Here is a 16390-nt window from a genome sequence, read left to right as displayed (position 1 = left end):
CCCAGTACTGGAGGCGGAGACCCCAGGATTAAACTCAAAACGGCCCAGTCCAGAGACGGAGGATCCCCTGCCAGCCTCTCCATTCCGGCTCTGCAGGTCCGCACTGAGTAAATACGCACACTGTATCTGCTAAAGCCGCTCAGATGGGTCATGTCCTGCATGATTTGGGTTAGATGATGCACTAAATTTCCCTGTTACTGAGTCAGGAGAACAGTGCGCTCATTGTCTAACCCCTGCGGTGTTTATTCTGAACAGGGAAGAGCAGAACACATCGACCTACCCGCCCCTGGATATTTCACTGTAAACATCACAGAAGTGTCTGACTTACTGGACTACAATATTTATTCTCATTTGTGAGCCTTTCTTCATATTTGCCATTCAGTAGTAACTTTAAGAATAGATGCATTCAGTAGTGTTAAATTATCAGATTGGCCAATCATTTGAGAGGATCTGAATAAGACTTGAATTAATTTAAGCGCTTGAACTTAAGTGAATGCTGAGGCTCAGGTAAATGTAAGTTCAATGTAAATGGTGAACACAGAATATAGTTTCATGTATGTTTAAAATCACACACACACACAGACAGATCTCTAATTACCTAGATCAATGTTTCTGAACTCCAGTCCTTGGAACCCACTTCGCCAGAAGGTTTTTTGTTGTAACCAGGAACTCACACATTAGATTTAACGATTCAGACTTCATCTTCTCCACGAGGTTATACAAAACAAACGACAACGTGCGTGTTTTACATTTTTTTTATTACTAAAATTGGTCATTCTTCCTCTAAGGCAGTAGTTCCATATCCACAGGGATCCATCTCTCACAGTGGGAAAAAACAGCATTTGACGAGAGAAAAATCATCTTTCTGCTACAGATTTCATGATACGACAGTTGAAAGTATACAAACGATAAAATGCATAATCGACGCAATAATTTCCCCTTCAAGTTCAAAACTATCCAAAAGTGACTAGTGTAATTGGCAGAATTCTTCACTATTTACATCCACAGCACAAGCTGTTTTGTGAGAGAACGACACATGTAATTGCTTTTAAAGTTTAATCTAAAAAAACAAACAAAAAAACAAAAAACCTTCATATCACCATCCTCATCTCCTACATGCATTAAGTATGTGGCCGGTTTGAGTCCTTGGTGGCGTTTCGAGCTGAACACGAAACGTTCTCACAATGTCGCTGCCATGGAGTGGCAATGGTATAACATTGACAAAACGTTCCAGTAACGTTGTGAGAACGTTTAGTTTTAGCCGGGCTAGTTAGTGGACAGGAAAGATTTATTTATTTCTTGCTCTGAGAAGGCGATTGTCACTCATGTCAAAGAGCTTCACCGAAGATCTGATATAAAGTGCTCTACAGACCAGGGATTGACAGAGAAAGGACACAAACTACAATCCTGTCAACATCACACAAAACATTAGACTTTTGACAATTGAACTCATTTTCAATTATTTTTTTACACTTCCGAAAATTTAGCACAACCTGTTTTCTTGCCGCATGAAGGGAAAGCAGTTTCACGTAACCTCACCAAATGAAAAGAAAAAGATTTTATAAAAGCACTAGTCACAAGCCAACTCTTTGGTAATCAAAATTAAAAACGCGTCCATCTGCCGTTTACAACAGACCGGTGACATAATGAAATCACAGCTAGTACCAAGTAAAGCCTATCAAAATGATTACAATGACCTGTAAAATACACACTAAAACAATTACAATGTACCAATTCGTAACCCTGACGACACTCGGACAGAGAAATTAAAGAGCGAGACGGAAGTGTACGCACAAGGACGTCCTCCGTTACCGTGACAACATATTAGAGCGGCCAGGCTTCCCCGGTTCGCAGCGGAAAACACTGCATTCTGTGTTTTCCCGTGAACTCGCCTCAATTCGCAACCGTTCCTCCCCGTTTGGGTCCATATGGGCACACGATATGGAGTCAAGAGGAACGAATCCCCTAAAGACCACCGCACTCTCAACCCACTGTCCGCAAAACCCTCATCTGTTAAGAGAATTATCACTGCCAAGGCTGGACATAACTTCAAAAAAATTATAACAATAACAATAAAAACGTAGGACTAGGCTACTGTACTTTTCACATGAACATTTACATCGGAGCTTCAAACTTATACAGTATATACAGTCGGGTCAAAAGCACAGAAATGTTACATCAAATGGATTTAAAAACAATCGCGGTGGAAATGGATGTCCTTGGAGATCCAGCTGGTTAACGTAGCGACTGGGGCGTTCAGCGATTTCAACTTTGGCAACTTTGACCCTGCTTCGCTACCTTTGAGTCACGTACCATCAAGGGGAGGAGAGCATGTATTTGTTCACTTCTGTACAATAACATACGCCCAGATATATACACATAAATATACTTCCTCATCTGCACCCTTGTACGCATCGTCAGAAACAAAAATAAAATAAGACTTTTTTTTATTTCCTGGTGAATGGCTTGTGGAGCTATAGAGGAACAGTTCGGACACCTGCAGGTTTGTCTAAAAGTGGCAGGTGAAGTCTACACCTACCGGTTTAAGTGTACACCCGTCAGATAAAGTGTACACCAGGTGGAAACGTAATTTGATAGGAGGTTAAGTAGGAAATTGCTGGAATTTAAAACTGTATTGGCGCTTCTGCAAACAGAAGAGGTGATTCCACAGGGGGAACTGGCGTTCACTTCAGTGAGACGGATCTGAGCGTCTCCGTAGCGCGCTAACGTCGCGTCGCCCGGTCATCTCCGTATCCGCATTCGGAACAGCACAGGTGCCATCTTGTGCCTGGCTACGCTACGACACTCCGGTTTCACCCTTTGACCTTTCACACGCCGTGAGGAGAGAGACAAGAGACAAGAAGCGCGGCGGATCCAGAACCGGTGCGATTACAGCGGGCGATATCTCCCAAGGTTCGAGAGAGTAAAGCCTTTCAGATCCGTGGTCGGACGGGCCTTTCAGCTGCGCTATACTCGGCAATACTTCAAAGTTCATTCATGATTAAAAAGCTACTCTGGAGCTCCGATTTCACTCTCTCTGGCTCTAAAAGCACAAGCGAACTAAAACAGGAGGAGCCCTTTAGACCAGAGTACATTGAGAAGCTTGGGCCAGAAATGGTGCCTGTCATCACCCCCCCGAGGATTGTAAATACTTTATGTGCGGAGCATTCGTTTCTGCGCGGCTTCTACAGCTACGGCCACGGATTGAAGATCTGCCGCAGTGAGAAGAGGCGAAAGTCTTCGGCGAGGCTGACTGCGAAACACGAACGACGCCGCCGGCGCTTCTCTGGGAACGTTTCCTCGAAAACCGAGCGGCTTTCTACGAACGCCACATGTAGATGGCCTTGAGCCAGCGAGACCGTTCGTATTTAAAAAGTTGCGTGCTTGGCTATGTTGTGACCAACGAGGAACTTTCATGAAGACCAAGAAGGGGAAAATGTTTTTAAAAGCCAACTGACGCTGTGTCGTTTCTAGCTAAAATACTGGAAAAAAACTTGGTTCCTCTTCATGCCCACACGTTATCTACACTGTGCAGCACAGACCTTTCCAGGCAAATGAACATCCAGTCAACTTTTCATTATGGTCACTTTTCTGAACAAGACCAGTCTGTAGACTTTTTCATATTCACTCCATTCTCCTCTTCTCTCTTTCCTCTTTTTCCACCACCTGCTTTTCCCTATACCCTCCACCTGACATTCCATAATCATCTTCGGAGTCACCAGAACATTAGGTGAACCTTTCATAGTGAGAACATAACACCAATTCACCAGGAAATATCTCCATCTTCCTCTTTTGCGTACCATTTTTAAATCTTTTAGTTTTTTTTTTTGGGCTGAATTTAAAACCGGTGCCAGTATCGGAGAATAGGACATAATAAAATACATTCCTGAAAAAATAACTGTCGTAAAAAACTCTAAAAATACATCTATTTAGGTACCTCGAGGATACTTCTTTTCTTTTTTTGGGAGGAGTGAAGCAAATCACTCTGGTCTCTTATTAGATATTAGAAGCCCCACCCTTTTGGTCCTGGTTCTGCCCCATAATGCATGCGGAGGAGGGGTGGAGTTCAGAAAAAGATGACGTCCTCCTTGGCTGCGTCCTCTGTGTAGGCTGGGGGTGTGTTCTGTAGTGAGCTCTGGCTGGGCGGTTTGTGTATGCTGGTGGCGTACGGGGGCAGCGTGTCGGGGTAATTTTCTGGAGCGACTGCAGGATCTGCCGGGTTGACAAAGAAAAGCACAAGTCAGCTTCTCCGACCTATCGAAGGCGCTAGATCGCAAATACGCGATTAGAATGTTCTCAGACTGAACATTCTAATGCTGACGTCACAATCACTACAGGAAAGCAGTGGAGTTCTAGAACACTCACAGTAGAACACGGAATTTTGAAAGAACATTCCGAAAAACCCTACTCTTCAAAGGGTGAACTGCCTTTTACGGAGAGATCAGACAGTGGGGCCTGGAGGAAAAGATCAGAATGATTATCGGGTTGCCTGCTGGTTTTACCTGGATGGAAGAGCTGCAGAGGACTCACAGATCTCTTCGCCCGTAAACTGCCGTCCTCTTTCCCAGACAGCTTCAGCGGAAGCATCTGCTTCATGTCCACAGACGCTGTTACAGGACAGAGGGAAATGGGTGCTAAGACTTCTCCAAAATCCAATTTACACCACTGTACGCCAACTGTCCCCGCACAACTGGGGCATGTAGGCAATCAACCAATTAGCTTACAGCAGCAGACAGAGCGACAGGTTACCTTAACAATGAAGATACATGGGAAACCTCAACTTTTGACAGTTCCTAAACGAGGAGAATAATATATCACCACACTGCTGTACAGCAGAGATGGGTTGCCAGGTTGGGCATACATCACCACACTGCTGTACAGCAGAGATGGGTTGCCAGGTTGGGCATACATCACCACACTGCTGTACAGCAGAGATGGGTTGCCAGGTTGGGCATACATCACCACACTGCTGTACAGCAGAGCCGGGTTTGCCAGGTTGGGCATACATCACCACACTGCTGTACAGCAGAGCCGGGTTGCCAGGGTTGGAGGGGAACTCTTACCCAAGCTCTCGGTGCGGTGCGAGCCCTTGCCCTTGGCCTTGTCCTTGCCCTTGCTGAGGGCGGCCAGCTTGGTGGGGATCTGCTGCTGGACCGCGCCCTGCTTGTGCAGCTGGTTTGTGGTGCTGATCAGGTGGATGGGCACCTCGGTCTTCACGGGCGCGACGTTCCCGCTCTCCCGCCGCGGCAGGGTGTCCGCCCGCTCCAGGTAGTCGCCGGGGGCGACCGCCAGGCCGGGCCGGGCGTGGGACGGCTTGGAGCCCAGCTCGCCGCCCCCGCCCAATAGGAGCTCTCCGTTGAAGCTGGACGGCAGCGGCACCTGGGGGGAAGGAGACAGAACACAGACGGTCCAACAGGAGTCGCTAAAACAACGCCGCACCTGAAACGTGAAACAAACAAAGAGAAGCTGGCCTCGAACGCACGAGCGGGAATCCCGCCAAACGCGGCGAGAGCGATCCCGCTTTGAAGCCGCCGCCCTTTTCAGACGCGTAACCGAGGTGCCGTCACGGAAACGCGATCCGCCCGCCGCGCGGCGTTTCACGGGATGAAAAGGGGAATTAAAAACACGCGGCCTTCTCTTTTCTGCCATTTTCGGTTTTTTTTTTCTGGAAACGGATCTTTGAAGCGCGGCAGGAAGCCGCGGGACAATGCACCGGAGGAGCATGGGAAACACAAGCCCCTTCACACGGTCGGCAGGTACAACCTGCCAGGCCCGCAGACAATCAGACACGGCCAAACAACCGTACTCAGTGACATCATCGGCAGGAAACAGTGCCGGCACTGTCTGAATCATAACCAAAGAGGGGGGGGGCGAGGGGGGGGGAGTTCCAGCAGAGTTTCGTCTCATAAATCAACACACAGCACGTACACGTCCCCCTCACAACGCGGATTACTCTGCGTCTGAAAGGCCGAGGCGATCAGGCCCAGGCGGCCGATTGGCCAGGAACGCCAGGTCTAAGGTTACTCGCCGCGGAGACATGATTGGCTACTCGGATGAGCTTCCCCGGGGGAGAAGATGTTCCCAGAGTTCCAGGCTACTCGGATGAGCTTCCCCGGGAGAGCAGACGTTCCCAGAGTTCCTGGCTCCTCGGATGAGCTTCCCCGGGAGAGCAGACGTTCCCGAGCTTCCCTGGGGCTGCAGCGGCGCGCTCGGCAACCAGCCAATGAAAGCCTCCCCTCCGGCCCGGGCAGGGGGGGTTAATCCCACCTGCCCCGGGGCGACGCAGGGGGGGGCAGGGCCCGCGGCGGTCTCAGACTCCGCACACACAGATGTCATTGTTCCTCCTCAAGGTGCGCGCCCTAAATACAGGGTTACCCGAGCACTAAACAAGGCGGGCTCACAAAGGCTCCACTGACATCACGTAAACATTTAGCGCTGGCTGCATTCCAGCGGCGGGATTAATGAGAGGGGGCTGCCGGGTAATTATACGTTGCGGTTTCCCGTCTTCAGAAACCCTCGGATACCTATCGCCAAATATTCATTTCGTTCCCGAGCAGTGCCCCGGAGTAAACGCGTCAGCCTCTCGGAGAAAACGTCGCTCCTAAATCAAAAGGCCCTGCGACCGTAAAACAAGCAGACGTGCAGCTGTGCGAGATTTAAAATGGCTGAAGAGCCGAAGGAAAAAAAGAAGAGAGAAAAACTCAAGTCATGGTAACAAAAGGGGGACCACAAAGCCGCGAAACGCAGGGCGTGTCGCGACAGGGCACCTGGAAGCCGGGGGTTTTCAGCGCGACCACCTAATTTCCGGCCACAGGGTATTCTGGGAAAGGGGAGCTCGGTAGCGCTTCGACTTCACAGAGGGTGGGTTTTGGGGGTTTCTGCACTGCGGCGAGAGGTGAGGCCCTCCAGACAGACAGGCACAGCGACGGCGGGAGGAAGTGACAGAGCGCCGCGGAGGGCAAGCCCTGGCACAGAGCCACAACACGCCATTCACCGTCCAGGCAGCGGCTCTCAGTGAACCCGCTCACACCAAACCTCAGAGTGTAACGCTCTTAAAGACACGGCCCCACCAAACCTCAGTGTAACGCTCTTAAAGACACGGTCCCACCAAACCTCAGTGTAACGCTCTTAAAGACACGGTCCCACCAAACCTCAGAGTGTAACGCTCTTAAAGACACGGTCCCACCAAACCTCAGTGTAACGCTCTTAAAGACACGGTCCCACCAAACCTCAGTGTAACGCTCTTAAAGACATGGTCCCATCAAACCTCAGTGTAACGCTCTTAAAGACACGGCCCCACCAAACCTCAGAGTGTAACGCTCTTAAAGACACGGTCCCACCAAACCTCAGAGTGTAACGCTCTTAAAGACACGGTCCCACCAAACCTCAGTGTAATGCTCTTAAAGACACGGTCCCACCAAACCTCAGTGTAACGCTCTTAAAGACACAGTCCCACCAAACCTCAGTGTAACGCTCTTAAAGACACAGTCCCACCAAACCTCAGAGTGTAACGCTCTTAAAGACACGGTCCCACCAAACCTCAGTGTAACGCTCTTAAAGACACGGTCCCACCAAACCTCAGTGTAACGCTCTTAAAGACACGGTCCCACCAAACCTCAGCGTAACGCTCTTAAAGACACGGCCCCACCAAACCTCAGAGTGTAACGCTCTTAAAGACACGGTCCCACCAAACCTCAGTGTAACGCTCTTAAAGACACGGCCCCACCAAACCTCAGAGTGTAACGCTCTTAAAGACACGGTCCCACCAAACCTCAGAGTGTAACGCTCTTAAAGACACGGTCCCACCAAACCTCAGTGTAATGCTCTTAAAGACACGGTCCCACCAAACCTCAGTGTAACGCTCTTAAAGACACAGTCCCACCAAACCTCAGAGTGTAACGCTCTTAAAGACACGGTCCCACCAAACCTCAGTGTAACGCTCTTAAAGACACGGTCCCACCAAACCTCAGTGTAACGCTCTTAAAGACACGGTCCCACGGCTCACAGGGGGCTGGCGCTTAAGGCTGTGTGGCGGTTATTTCTTCATTAATAACTGTCATATTAATAAATCACCAGGCACAAGAATACTCAGATTGACTTTCGCTGAAAGATAAGGACACAAACACTGCTGCTATTTATACCAGGTCGTCCGGTGCCAAATATAAAAGCTATCAGTGTTTCCACATTCATGTGGCACTTCAAAGGACAGGGAATCAAACCGATCGCGTTTCCACCGAAGGCACGTTTCTTTTCATAACCGCTCCACCTGCTCGTCCTCTCTGGGTACATTAAATATACATCAGCCAGATACTCACACCGGCTGCGTATCATTTTACGAGACCGACAAACACGCCATTTCACAACGCAAGGCTACCGTTTCCTGTTCCGCTCGTATACACACACACACCTGCAGCCGCTGTTTGCGTTTCCAATTTAACTAATCTTCTCCAACATCCTGTAGCAGACCCCTCCGCTGCGGTTTCTACGGATACAGTCTCCAGGGCGATGGAGCGGGCTAAAATGAAAGCTGGTACTGTACTACTACACGCAGAGACTTGCAGACCTCTGTATTTGTACACATATTTCTAACAAAGTACAAACCCACAGCGACAAACAACATGGAGGCTGATAACGGAAAAGTGTTTGCTAAACAGGCCAGAGCAAAGTTGGCCTTAACTCTGTCTCAGTAATGGCTCTACTATTGAGATTTGACACAGTGCTGTACATGGTTCTATCGAGCATAAACGCGATGAACAGTGAGCGGTGAATGAGCCCTAATTTCTCAGTGCTCTAATGTCTGTTAAACTGCAGGTGACAGAAAGAACAGGCCGGGCCTGCAGAGGGCCTGACCTAACAAGCACGGGGTAATGGTGTAGCTACATGGCGCCTGCTCTAATTCCGTTGACTGCGAGATCAGCATCGCTTTTTAAAAGTTCCGCGACAGCCAGCCGGCCGAAAATAGAAAGTGTTCCAGGTACAGCCGGGCCGCAGTGAAAGCCACGCCTGTCGGCCCAATAAAGCGCTGTGTGGCGGGTAATGTGTGTCAGCTGGTTCCTGGCAAGCCCTTTCAGAGAGGGCTTTGTGCAGACTACGCAGACGCTCAGACAAATTAGGGGCTCAGAGGAGCCCGACGTCTCCGGCAAATACGCACGGACCTAACTCAATAAGAGAGATGGCTAACTGCCTCTATGTTGAGAGAGAGAGAGAGAGAGAGGGGTGAGGGGGAGAGGGAGAAAGAGAAATGGGCTAACTGCCTCTGTGTCGAGAGAGAGAGAGGGAGGGAGGGAGAGGGAGAAGGAGAGAGAGAGGAGCTAACTGCCTCTGTGTGGAGAGAGAGAGGGAGAGGGAGAGAGATGGGCTAACTGCCTCTGTGTCGAGAGAGAGAGAGAGAGGGAGGGAGGGAGGGAGAGGGAGAAGGAGAGGGAGAGAGAGAGATGAGCTAACTGCCTCTGTGTGGAGAGAGAGAGGGAGAGGGAGAGAGATGGGCTAACTGCCTCTGTGTCGAGAGAGAGAGAGAGAGGGAGGGAGGGAGGGAGGGAGGGAGAGGGAGAGAGAGAGATGGGCTAACTGCCTCTGTGTGGAGAGAGAGAGGGAGGGAGAGAGGGAGAGAGATGGGCTAACTGCCTCTGTGTGGAGAGAGAGAGAGGGAGAGAGAGAGGGGGAGAGAGAGGCTAACCACCTCTGTGTCGAGAGAGATGGCAAGTTGTGTGGGAGTCGGCGTTAGAGCCACGGCGGGGTCATGGCGTTAACGGCGCCGAGGGTAAGACCAAAACGACTCAATCTGCAGCCCGCGCCGGACCGACCGCAGCCGCGTGTCACCGAGAGCGAGCGTGCCGGCTCGTGCGGTCTGTTCAGGAGGGAGACAGGGCGACAGCTACAGGACCCGCTCTCTTGGAGTCAGCCGTACGCAAACAATTACACACCGGCCAAGAATAATACTCATAATAAAGTTCTGCGGCTGACATATTGTAAGCGGGATCAAACCCGGTCTTTCAGCGCTGGCGATGAGCCTCCAACCCTCGTTGCACAAGCGAAACTCTTTCCACGGGTCTGATAGGGGTTCGAGCGCGCCCAGGGAGATCTCGGCGATAACAGACGCACGCGGAAGCGCGTTTTACCGAAATGACAGCTTAACCCCCCCCCCTCCATGGGACTCGTACTTCCTGGAGCCGGCCCCACGGCGCGGGGGGGGGGAGGAGCGGGGTGCAGCGGTGGGGTACGACTCCGCTCCTGCGGCCGGCGGGCGGGGCGGCTGGCGGCTGGTTCCCAGGCTGCCGCGCGCGCTATCCGCCGGCCCCATCAGTAAACAGGTCCTGCGAGATGGGAGATATCCTGGCTGAGACGTGGCGGGCGGCCAAGCCGGCCCCTATTCTACCTGACAGAGCGGCATTGTTAGCGCGCCGCGGAGCCGCGGCCTCCTGATGTTACAGAGCCAGGGAGGAGCGTGGGAAATGTCCCCGCCGGTTTCACTTCTCGGTCCTTTTACGCTTTAAAGTCCGTGTGCTCAGGGCTGAGATACTGTATGTGGTTTGAGGGAAGGCCTCTTTGCAGTGTTCAAAGTTGTCACGTGGTTTGGAGATACAAAGTGTTCAGTGCTGTTTTATGCGGTCTGGGGAAAGGCTCTTCTGGGGTTTAGTGTGGCGTCAAGTGGTTTGCGAAAGACTCTGATAGTGTTCAGGGCTGTGGCCTGTAGTCTGGAGATGGACTCTGTGTTCAGTGTTGTGTTATGTGGTTGTGTGAAAGCCTCTCGAAGTGTTCAGGGCGGTTAGGCAGGCTGGAGAGGGACTCAGTGCTGGTGCTGCTGTGTGATAAGGAGATAACGTTGACGGATGGTAGGGGCTAGAGGTGTGTTCAGAGAAGGGTAAATTCAGGAGCACCAAATTAGAAGACGTGCTCCCAAATAATGTTTCCAGTTGACACACAAATCCTAAAATAGGAGCACCGTAGGGCACTGGGTGTTCCTATCATTGTGTTCACAGCAGCATTTGAATCCAAAACAAATGCTAAGTGAAGCCAGGTCAGGTTCATAGCATATCATGAAGAGCAAGGCGGCCTGAGAGAGAGAGAGAGAGAGAGAGAGAGAGAGAGAGAGAGAGGGAGAGGAAGAGGGGAGAGGGGGAGAGAGGGGGAGGGAGAGAGAGAGAGGGGGAGGGAGAGAGAGAGAGGGGGAGAGAGAGACAGGGGGAGAGAGAGAGAGGGAGGGAGGGAGGGAGGGAGGGAGAGACGGGGGGAGAGACAGGGGAGAGATGGGGAGAGAGAGAGACGGGGGAGAGAGAGAGACGGGGAGGGAGAGAGAGAGGGGGGGGGGGGGGGAGAGAGGGAGAGAGAGAGAGAGCCCTCTCACCTGCGGGTCCAGGGCGAACATGCCGGGGTTGGCGATGGTCTTGTGCTTCTTGAACCTCTGCTGCTCCAGGCGGCCCTTCTCCTTCTCCACGGCGCGCGTGGACTCGCGCAGGCGCTCCAGGTCCTGCTGGTACTTCTCGCGCTGGCGCTCCAGCTCCTGCCGCTCCTCGGTCAGCCGGCCCTCCAGCCGCCGGCACTCCTCCTCCCGCTCGTGCAGGCGCGCCTCGGCCGCCTCCATGTGCTGCCGCTGGCGCTGGCGCTCCCGCTCCCAGCGGGCCTGCTCCTGCCGGTGCTGCGCCTGCAGCTTCTGGAAGCCGGCCAGCTCCTCCCGCTGCTTCTCCAGGTTCCGCTGCTTCTCCTGCTCCAGGAGCACGTCGCCGCGGTGACGGCCGGGCCGCTCGCGGTCCGTCAGGGACGCCCGCTGGAGCTCGATGTGGCTGTCCTGCTGTGAGATGATCGCCTGGGGGACGAGTCGCTAAGGTGATTCACTGGGCCTGTAGCAGAGTCGCTAAGGTGATTCACTGGGCCTATAGCAGAGTCGCTAAGGTGATTCACTGGGCCTGTAGCAGAGTCGCTAAGGTGATTCACTGGGCCTATAGCAGAGTCGCTATGGTGATTCACTGGGCCTATAGCAGAGTCGCTAAGGTGATTCACTGGGCCTGTAGCAGAGTCGCTAAGGTGATTCACTGGGCCTGTAGCAGAGTCGCTAAGGTGATTCACTGGGCCTGTAGCAGAGTCGCTAAGGTGATTCACTGGGCCTGTAGCAGAGTCGCTAAGGTGATTCACTGGGCCTATAGCAGAGTCGCTAAGGTGATTTACTGGGCCTATAGCAGAGTCGCTAAGGTGATTCACTGGGCCTATAGCAGAGTCGCTAAGGTGATTCACTGGGCCTGTAGCAGAGTCGCTAAGGTGATTCACTGGGCCTGTAGCAGAGTCGCTAAGGTGATTCACTGGGCCTATAGCAGAGTCGCTAAGGTGATTCACTGGGCCTGTAGCAGAGTCGCTAAGGTGATTCACTGGGCCTGTAGCAGAGTCGCTAAGGTGATTCACTGGGCCTGTAGCAGAGTCGCTAAGGTGATTCACTGGGCCTGTAGCAGAGTCGCTAAGGTGATTCACTGGGCCTATAGCAGAGTCGCTAAGGTGATTCACTGGGCCTGTAGCAGAGTCGCTAAGGTGATTCACTGGGCCTATAGCAGAGTCGCTAAGGTGATTTACTGGGCCTATAGCAGAGTCGCTAAGGTGATTCACTGGGCCTATAGCAGAGTCGCTAAGGTGATTCACTGGGCCTATAGCAGAGTCGCTAAGGTGATTCACTGGGACCGGGACAGTTGGCGGTTCAAGCCCCAGTGCAGCTGTTGGGCCCTTAACCCCGCACTTCCAGGGTGGATTGGTCTTGCTTAGTCTAATCAACTGTAAGTTGCTTCGGATGAAAATGACAGCTAAATAACTCCTGAAAATGGGTCACATAAGAAGACGTGTGATGTTGTGGCTCTGTGATGGATCCTCGTTCAAGAGAAGTGTCTTTGAACATTGTTTTTTGCGAATATGGAAAAACGACGACAAGTCTCACCTGCAGGCTGTACAGCCTCTGCGACAGCATCAGCACTCGATCGAAAAACTACAAAATGGAGAACAGGCAATATTAACACGTGGGGCCAACATTCACCACAAATATGCTGTTCAGCTGATCTACGGAAACATAACCCTGCTACCATGGCAACTGCAAGCAGACTCTCTCAAATTTCACATAACATTTCAAAATGATGAAATCTATATGCACAGAAAAGATACACATTTCCAAAAAGGCCATTCTTAAACAAACAGAATGTGGTATGAAATCATAATGCATCGTGTGTTTGTACTGACGATCATCATGTGCTTGCTGAACGTGACTCTAAAACACGAGTGGGTTTAAGCCCAGATCCCTACCTCCGCTTCAGGAAAGGTGTTTGACCAGATGGGGTTCCAGTCTGGTGGAGAGGTCTCGCTGGCCTAGGGGACAGACAGGGACAGACATTCAACGCTCACATTTAATCCATCCATCCGTTCGTTATCTAACCTGCTTATTCCTAGTCAGGGTTTTGAGGCAAGAATACACCCTGGACAGGTCACCAATCCATCGCAGGGCACACACCATTCACTCACACACCCATACCTAGCTGTGCTATCCACTGCACCAATGCTAACCAGATAACATTTTAAAAAATCATCAAATTTTCCACGAGTAGACACAAGCAACATCTACACAGAAGCAACGTGTCAAGTGTAAGACAAGACGGAATGATCTCATCCTACAGGGCTGAGGAACCCATCTGACTTCCTCTTATCTCTGTTGACGGCAAGCAAGCACGTTAGCACGTTAGCCTGGCTTGTTTGTTGTGGGAGATGGAATCCTCTGCCCTTGGTTACAGTCTATCAGATATGTGACACGGCCCGTACTTTAGATGGAGTCTGGATTAAAGGGAGGGGAGGAGAGGAGACAGGGAGAGGCGGAGGAGAGAGGAGTGGAGAGGGGGAGGAGAAGAGGAGAGGGAGAGGAGAGAGAGGAGGAGGAGGAGAGGGAGAGGAGAAGGAGAGGGAGGGGAGAGGAGAGGGAGAGGGGGAAGAAAAGGAAAGGAGAGGGAGAGGGGGATGAGAGGGAGGGAAGAGGAGAGGGAGAGGGAGGGGAGAGGAGATGGCGAGTGGGAGGAGAAGGAAAGGAGAGGGAGGAGAAGGAGAGGGAGGGGAGAGGAGAGGGAGAGGAGGAGAGAGGAGAGGGAGGGGGGAAGAGGGGGAAGAGGTAAGAGGAGAGGAGGGGGAGGAGAGAGGAGAGGGAGGGGAGAGGAGAGAGAGGAGGAGGAGGAGAGGGAGGGGAGAGGAGAGGGAGAGGGGGAAGAAAAGGAAAGGAGAGGGGGATGAGAGGGAGGGAAGAGGAGAGGGAGAGGGAGGGGAGAGGAGATGGAGAGGGTGAGGAGAAGGAGAGGGAGGGGAGAGATGAGAGGGAGAGGGAGAAGAGGGGGAGGAGGAGGAGAGAGGAGGCACTCACAGGCTGCTCCAGGCTCTCGGCAGCGCAGAGCTCCTTCAGCTGGGGGTCGGAGCTGGCCCTCTGGCTGCGCTCGCGGGGGGGCCGGCCGTCCCGGTTGCAGGTCTTCTTCACGCTGCCGTCTGCACAGAGAGGAGCTCACGTCACACACTGAGCTGAGCTTCAGCGGGACCACAACGCAGGGCCACAACGCAGGGCCAGGCTCTCAGAGGAAGCCTGGAGCCTCGAGGCTAAGGAACATGACTAGCCACGATAAGACTCACACAGCTGTTGGGCCCTTGACAAAGGCCCTTAACCCCGGATTGCGGCGGGGGGGGGCTGTCCCCTGCGTTGTCTAATCAACTGTAAGCCGCTTTGGACAAAAACATCAGCCAAATAACAAATCAAGCACTACATTACAGCATGTGTATTATGTCAATACCCACAAATAGATATGTTGTGTATCATGTCAACACTGACGCAGCAAGTGACATCACCATGACGTCATAAGTGAACTGACACAAGGCCCTCAAGTAGATTATTGACATAAGCACTTATGACTGCTCATGGAGTGCTTATTAATGTGCTATGGTGTGCTTATATGAAGGCGTTATGTAGGTGAGGCGTAGGTGAGGAGGGAGCTCCAGGCCTTACTCTTGCTGAGGCTGCAGGGGCTGCTGTCGTAGCCCCCGAAGGTGTCCGCACGGCGGGGAAGCAGCCCTGAGCCCTGCCCCTGGGTCTCCTCCGGCCGCGGAGCGGTCTCTCTCACGCCAGACTGCAGCAGCTTCTGCAGGTTCTCCACTGGAAGAGGAGCAGAGAAACCAGACGCTTACACCTGCAGGTCTCTCTTTCCACAGAGAAACCAGGCACCTTATACAAACAGGTCTCTCTTTCTATGGAGAAACCAGGCACCTTATACAAACAGGTCTTTCTTTCTACAGAGAAACCAGGCACCTTATACAAACAGGTCTCTCTTTCTACGGAAAAACCAGGCACCTTATACAAACAGGTCTCTCTTTCTACGGAGAAACCAGGCACCCTATACAAACAGGTCTCTCTTTGTACAGAGAAACCAGACGCTTACACCTGCAGGTCTCTCTTTCTACAGAGAAACCAGGCCCTTTAACCATAGGTCTCTTTCAGTAGCCTTCAGTGTCTGTCAGACTTGGCACAAGTCAAATTTTTAAAGCAGCTTTGTAGAAAGCAAGATTGAAAAAACACACATATTACATACTTATATCATAATGTAAACATCATCCAAAATGATAAAGCATAATATTTCAGATTTGGAAGAGATGATATTAACAAATAAAATTTTAAACACAAACCTGGCCCAGGTCTGTTACAAATGATGACTGATCTTACAACACTAACTTCACACCTGGGGCAATTGTTTTGGATTCAAATACTTTCCTACACTTGTCTGGTGTGTTGGAACCTATGAAATACTCCCCTGCTTGTGGTCCTCTGAGTTGGGATAATTGCACCAGGCAAGATCAATCGAGCACAGAACCCAAAAAAAAGAAAAGGAATCTGACCCAGGTCTGACTGCTCTCCATATGAAGGTTACCAAAACTGGTGAAACGGGTGTGTCATGTAGAGAAGTGTGCACACACGTATGGGCAGTTTTAGGGAAGCCACGACGCTCTCCCCCCCCAGTCCCGCCCGCAGTACCTTCAGTGATGGCTCCCTTGAGCAGCTGCTCCCCCTGCTGGAGGTCGGAGGCGTCCCCGCGCAGAAGCAGGCGGGCGCGCGAGCCGGCCTCCTCCAGGCCCGGGATCATCTCCGCGCAGTCCGCAAACATCTGCAGCTTCTCCGTCAGGCTCTGCGCGATCTGCGCATCCTTCTGACTCAGACGCTCTGAGGTCACAAAGATCACGCCCAATTTTACACCCACGATAAGACACACGGTCATCCCATGACAAACCCCCACCGTGAAAACACATTTAAACTGATCGTAAAAGTCACCCGTGATTCCAGGAGACTCTTTGGACAACCCGGTGTAACAGTTAATACAAGCTTACCAAAAGTAATAACAATAATGAG

The 16390-nt window shown here is 51.7% G+C and overlaps 1 protein-coding gene across 2 annotated transcripts in view; it reads right to left on the bottom strand.

The window, feature by feature from the left end:
* Positions 1 to 741: 741 nt before the first annotated feature.
* The window catches only part of arhgef18b (rho/rac guanine nucleotide exchange factor (GEF) 18b), a 49079-nt gene continuing 33430 nt past the window's right edge, over positions 742 to 16390 (bottom strand). For both annotated transcript variants that reach the window (XM_061239475.1, XM_061239477.1), the window contains 9 exons: positions 16019 to 16204; positions 14999 to 15145; positions 14369 to 14487; positions 13273 to 13335; positions 12914 to 12961; positions 11345 to 11803; positions 5064 to 5379; positions 4503 to 4607; positions 742 to 4212 (listed from right to left, as the gene is read on the bottom strand). In XM_061239475.1, coding sequence (XP_061095459.1) covers positions 4067 to 4212; positions 4503 to 4607; positions 5064 to 5379; positions 11345 to 11803; positions 12914 to 12961; positions 13273 to 13335; positions 14369 to 14487; positions 14999 to 15145; positions 16019 to 16204 — 1589 coding nt within the window. In that variant the 3' untranslated portion in view covers positions 742 to 4066. The remainder of the gene's footprint in view (positions 4213 to 4502; positions 4608 to 5063; positions 5380 to 11344; positions 11804 to 12913; positions 12962 to 13272; positions 13336 to 14368; positions 14488 to 14998; positions 15146 to 16018; positions 16205 to 16390) is intronic.

Source organism: Conger conger, chromosome 4 (genome assembly GCF_963514075.1).
Source record: "Conger conger chromosome 4, fConCon1.1, whole genome shotgun sequence".
Classification (NCBI taxonomy): Eukaryota; Metazoa; Chordata; class Actinopteri; order Anguilliformes; family Congridae; genus Conger; species Conger conger.
This window is presented reverse-complemented; position numbering and strand designations above follow the sequence as displayed.